General features: G+C 45.9%; 1 protein-coding gene across 2 annotated transcripts in view; it reads right to left on the bottom strand.

Moving 5' to 3' along the window:
- Positions 1-360: 360 nt before the first annotated feature.
- Positions 361-6,000, bottom strand: part of LOC120635687 — a 73,488-nt gene continuing 67,848 nt past the window's right edge. For both annotated transcript variants that reach the window (XM_039906795.1, XM_039906796.1), the window contains exons 25-26: positions 4,872-5,051; positions 361-530 (exon numbers count right to left, since the gene is read on the bottom strand). In XM_039906795.1, the coding sequence (XP_039762729.1) occupies positions 364-530; positions 4,872-5,051 (347 nt within the window). In that variant the 3' untranslated portion in view covers positions 361-363. The remainder of the gene's footprint in view (positions 531-4,871; positions 5,052-6,000) is intronic.

Below are 6,000 nucleotides of genomic sequence, written 5' to 3'. Positions count from 1 at the left end.
AAGTTAGTAACTTGAAGAAAATTCATACCGTTTTTGCAGTTTCATGCCCTTTTTGTTCGCGTGTTTTTGAGCGCTAACCAAATGTCCATTCATATTACGTCAGTGATAACTTTTCATCAGCTGTACAACGATTTTTAGAAATGATTATTTATTTATTGGTAAAACTTCAACTAATTTGAATAATGCTTAGAGCTACTGTAGATACTATAGATTAAAGGAAACGTGCTGTCACTAGATGGCGCTCATTTGATACCATATAAATTTAGTCAACTAGTATCGATCATATAAGTAAAAGTAGGTAGAAAACTTCACACTAGGAACCCTGAACGCAGGTCAATAGGTATTTTTACCTGTGACCTATATCTATAAAGCCCCCATAGCCTTCAGTAGGTCGGGAGCGTCAACCTTGTATAGGCCCGCGTCAATCTTCTCGCAGCGCGTGACAGTGAGGTACCCTCGTCCCTCCTCGTCGATCTTCATATACTGTGCAGCCCTGACTAGCATCTCATTGGTGGGTGATTCGGGCCAACCTGCAAACAGTATGTTAACATCAGCTTCAGTATATTCAGTATATATAGACGGGCGATATATTGTTTTTACACGTAATACTCCAATGCAATGGAGTAGCGGAACAACGCTCTGCACACCTTGGCTAATTCTGCTAAGCTTCTAGAGTGAGCTGACTGGCTGGAGTGATCCAGCTGGGAGCCGCATCAATGGCCATACATACAACAGACGGTATCAGACCAACAAAGTACGAAGTAAAAGTAGTAGAAGTAGTAGAAGAAGCAGAAGAAGAAGCCTCGTGGTTAAAATCTCGGCATCCCAGTCGGGGGGAACTAAGTGGATCCCCGAAACATTTTTGACTTCTCGAAATTTGATTGTTTAAAATAAAACGCATCTTCATTTTTTAAATTCAAATCATTGAACCAGCTGTTGTGCTCAAAGGCGAGTGAGTCTACCAAATATTGGATAGAAACAGGCGTTACTTTGCGGAAATATATTATGAAAATTAAGCTTTATTTGCTTTAGTCCGCGAAAGGCAGGAGAATCTGTATGGTGTAATTTAAGTTTTTTTTTTTTTTTTTTTTTTTTTTTTTTTATTAACGATAGGCCAGCGTTTGACGACAATCATGCCCGTTAGAAAGCAATGATGAGGTCTAGGTTGGAGCACGCTTGCCTAGAAAAAGCCTATTCACTCTAGCCTTGAAGGTACCTAAATTATACGTGGCAGGAAACACAGTTACCGGGAGGGCGTTCCACATCTTAGCGGCACGTATCAGAAACGTGGATAAAAAACGTTTCGTGCGTGTTGATGGGATATCAACCACATAAGGATGCCACCGCTCTCGGTGTCTCGCTGTTCTGTGGTAAAACGGGGAAGGGGGAACAAGATTGTGAAGTTCCTGAGCACACTCACCGAAGTATATCCGGTAAAAAACCGATAAACAGGCAACATTGCGTCGGTGCTGGAGACTATGTAGTTTCGCCTGCGTTAACGAATTGTCGCCTATAATTCTCCTGGCGCGACGATCCACCGAATCCAAAGCTTCAAGTTGGTACTTGGCAGAGCCACCCCACAGGTGACTACAGTACTCCATGCAGGTTCGCACTTGAGCCTGGTACAGTGCGAGGCGTTGACCTGGCGTGAAGTACCGCCTAACCTTATTGAGGATACCAAGTTTTTTAGCTGCCACTTTGGCTTTGGACTCGATGCATTTGCCAAAATTGAGATTGGATGAGATGTTGACACCCAAGAGCTCAATATGGTCGCTAATTGGTACGGATACACCCCGGAAAGTGGGAGCCAAGGTGAAAGGGCTCTTTTTTGCGGAAAATAAACACGACTGCGTCTTGGCAGCATTGAACTTAACCAAATTGGCGTCACCCCAATCAGACACCTCTTTTAGAGTCAAGTTAATACGCTCCACCAAGGACTCTCTATGCTCAAGGATATCATTAGCACTGGCCCTAGGGCTGGACAAGTACCTCTCCGTAACGGTGCTGTCATCAGCGTACCCAAAAAGATTGGGATTCAAAAGATCGTTGATGTGTAGCAGAAAGAGAGTAGCGGAGAGGACAGATCCCTGAGGAACACCGGCATTGACAGCCATGAGGTTAGAAGAGTGGCCATCGACAACCACTCGAAAAGACCGTTCCCTCAAAAAATCAGATATCCAGCTGCAAAGGCCAGCAGGTATTCCGTAAGCAGAAAGCTTACTGAGAAGGCCGCCGTGCCAGACCCGATCAAAAGCCTTGGAGATATCCAGAGAGACAGCAAGTGCCTCACCGTGTTTCTCAATGGCTTCGCCCCATGTATGAGTGGCATACACTAGAAGATCACCAGTAGACCGGTTCTTACGGAAACCATACTGTCGGTCTGATATAAGATCGTTTCCTTCTAGGTATGAGAGGAGCTTGTTATTGAGTACACGTTCCATAGTTTTACAGAGTATGGACGTGATGGCAATAGGTCTGTAATTGGCCGGGTCCGCACGACTACCTTTCTTGGGTACTGGCTGCACATTCGCAATCTTCCAAGATTTTGGGACTTGAGCAGAATTTAGAGAGAGTCGAAACAAGCGTGTCAGCACAGGAGACAACTCAGGAGCACAGTTCCGCAGGACAACTGCAGATATACCATCTGGGCCACTGGCTTTACTCACGTCAAGGTTGCGAAGTGCTTTTAAGACCTCGTGCTGGTGTATATGGATCTCAGACATGACTGAGTCGCACGGTAGAAGGCGCGGTGGGGGGGTACTTCCAGCATCCAGACGCGAGTTTTCCGCAAACAGAGATGCAAGGAGATTTGCTTTTTCTGCTGCAGACACTGCCAATGACCCGTCAGGTTTCTGCAAGGGCGGCAGCGAAGAACGACAAAAGTTTGCCTCGACCGACTTCGCGAGTGACCAGAAAGCTTTACTACCACTGGGAAGAGCAGCTAGTTTACGTCCAATGCGATTGGTGCGGCCGAAGCGAGACTTTTTGAGGACCCGCTTGTAGGATTTGGCGGCAATATTGAATTCTTTTTTCTTATCCCTGACGTCCAAAGCCTTATGAGCACGAGCATCCGCCCAAGCTACAAACGCAGACTGTTTTCGTGCCTCTGCACTGGCACATTCAGCGTTGTACCACGGGGGAGTTTTGCCAGCTAGTGATACGTCAGAGAATGGTATGAAGAACTCCATTGCCTGACGTATCACGCCTGATATAGCTTTCTCACAGCTCGAAGGGTCTTTGGAAGAGAAACAAATTTGCCGCCAAGGATAGGATGCAAAGAAATGACGCATCTCATCCCAATCTGCCAACCTGTATCGCCACACTCGTCTCTTAACAGTGGAATCAGAGGCGGGAGGGTAGTAGTTTGATACAGACTTCACCAGACAGTGGTCGGAAGTACCTAAGGGAGCTGAAACTGACACCGAAAAACTGTCTGGGTCGGTTGTTAGCAGAAGGTCCAAACAATTGGGTGTATGACCGTTAACATCAGGTATCCGCGTGGCTACGTGAACGAGCTGAGAGAGATCTAACGATAATGCAAATTTGCGCGCCTCTCTCCCAGCATGATCGGTTTTCTGGTACGGGTATAGCCACTCTTGGTGGTGGGCATTAAAATCCCCCAGAAATACAAGCCTAGCAGTCGGATACCGACGCTGAACGGTATCTGCCCTTTCGCAGAGATAGTTGAACAGCTGAGTGGTCTCCTGGTCGCCGCTATGCGAACGATAGACGCACGCATAAATCGTACGCTCTAAACCCGTATCTACCAAGCACCACAGAACAGAGAAGTTTGGTACCTCCAAATTACGGAGACGTTGGCAGCAGATGTTGTCTCGAACGTACATGCAGACCCCTGCGCGAGGTTTAAAATTGTGCTCAAGCGAGTACCCGGGGTACTGCAGGTATCCTACATCTGCAGGACTGACTATTTGCGTCTCCGTAAGGAAAAGCATATGCGGCTTAGAGGTCTCAAGATGGTGATGAACCGCGTAGAGATTGGAGTGCAGTCCTCGAATGTTAGAGAGGTGCACTGTGAATGAGAGGTAGTGCAGCCGCTGTGTAACCTTACTTCTTTTTCTGTTACGCTTCATTATTATGTGGGGGTAGTGGATAGGTAGGGGAATTGGAAGTTGTACGAGATGCAGCATTTTAGATACCATGACCTTCGTCACCGCGACGCTGATGGTAGACTCGACTGGAGACCGCGGGGACGCCCGAACCCCCCTGGGAATCGCCATCGGGACCTCTCTCCGGTCGCCAACCGGCACGATGAAGGCCATCCCAGGATTTTTCGCGAGGTGGCGGGGCAGCCTTTCATAGGTGGCTAACCTACTAATTGGGCCCCCTACTACCTGCGGTCGGCCAGCGGTGCACCGTGCTTCGGATCCCGCTGCTCTCCAAATCGAGACGCCCGGCGCCATGACAACACGGATCAAAACCTATCATCAAATGCAGCACAACTGTACAAACCCATTTCCCCTCAATTAGCTACTACGAGCATCGCTCCGGAACACGACCAGTCGTATGACACAGTAAATCGTGACACATGGCAAATCATTTAGCGGCGCGGCTTTGCTCGCAGGGTGGTATTTCAAGCCACGGACCAAACCTACCACCTTTGTTTTTGTTGCTCATTTTGCACCACCCAGGGGCCACGTGTTATTTAAATATGTTAGTTATTTAAATCTTATTAATTATTCATTGTAAAGTCAACATTTCCTGATGATGCTCCGCTATCGAAGCGAAGTGTGCGTAGAGGGTACATTGCCGAAGATCTGTTTGGTGTGGAGTATAAGGATTGAAGAAATTATAAATTACACCATACAGATTGTCCTACTTTTCGAGGAGTATATCACAATACAAACACTAACCGCGAATCTCCAGCTGGGAGGCGAGCGCTGGATGTCCGTTCACAAACTCTGGCAACATCTTCCTGATAACGGTGACTGGAACAGTTTCCAGGTTTCCGTAGTCTATGTAGCAAAGGCGCACCTCCGAGCCGCCCGGACCGCCCAGCTGCTCACATAGCACCGCGCGGAACCATTGCGGGTCTGTAAACATAAATAGCGGTTATAGCCCAGTAAGACTACGACTACACTTTCGATCGGCCGAATTCGAATCAAAGCACGCACCTCTAACTTTCCTAAGATATGTGCGTTTTAAGCAATTAAAATACCATTTGCTTCAACGGTGAAGGAGAACATCGTGAGGAAACCTGCTTGCCTGAGAGCTCTACATAATGTTCTCAAACATGTGTGGAGTCCACCAATCCGCACTGGGCCAGCGTGGTGGAATACGGCCTTAACCTTTTCACCCTGCCTTGTACCCTGGCCTTATCGCTTAGTAGCGAACACTTCGAGGTAACCTTAGGATTAGGAAAACCAAGAGAAACTGATCTATCAACGCGCAGCTTTAGCCACTTGTCGAACCGGCTATAATTTTGCACACAGATAGTTTTTACAAAGCCGCTTAGAAAGGATTTTTGAAATTTCCACTCCAAGGGCATGAAAATAGGGGATGGTTTCTGATTTTCTAAGCAATTTACGTTAAAATTTTTCTATTTGAAGCAAGACATTTTTTTTAACCTCCGTAGTTTAAATTTACCAAAACAAAAATTGAACTTAACGTTGACGAAGCCCCTGGCAAAAGCTAGTCTTCAATAAAGTTGTTATAAGTAAACATTTATAATGTTTTGAATTAGTTTGTATTGAGAAAAAAAAAATACTCTTCTTTTATTATTTATTATTATTTAACTCTTTATTTGTACACCACAATGAAGTTAGGAAAATAAGAAAACAAAAGAAATACAAAGACAGAAGTAGAATACAAAAGGCGGCCTTATCGCTAAGTAGCGATCTCTGCCAGGCAACCTTTGGATTAGGACAAGATGAGAGAGAGAGCGGACAGGTATTTGATTTCTTCTTTCAAAAAAATTTGGTCTGGTGATCATTTATAATAAAGTAGATGATCCGGCGATGATTTGATCTCGCAGATAATGAT

This window comes from Pararge aegeria, chromosome 27 (genome assembly GCF_905163445.1).
Source record: "Pararge aegeria chromosome 27, ilParAegt1.1, whole genome shotgun sequence".
Classification (NCBI taxonomy): domain Eukaryota; kingdom Metazoa; phylum Arthropoda; class Insecta; order Lepidoptera; family Nymphalidae; genus Pararge; species Pararge aegeria.
This window is presented reverse-complemented; position numbering and strand designations above follow the sequence as displayed.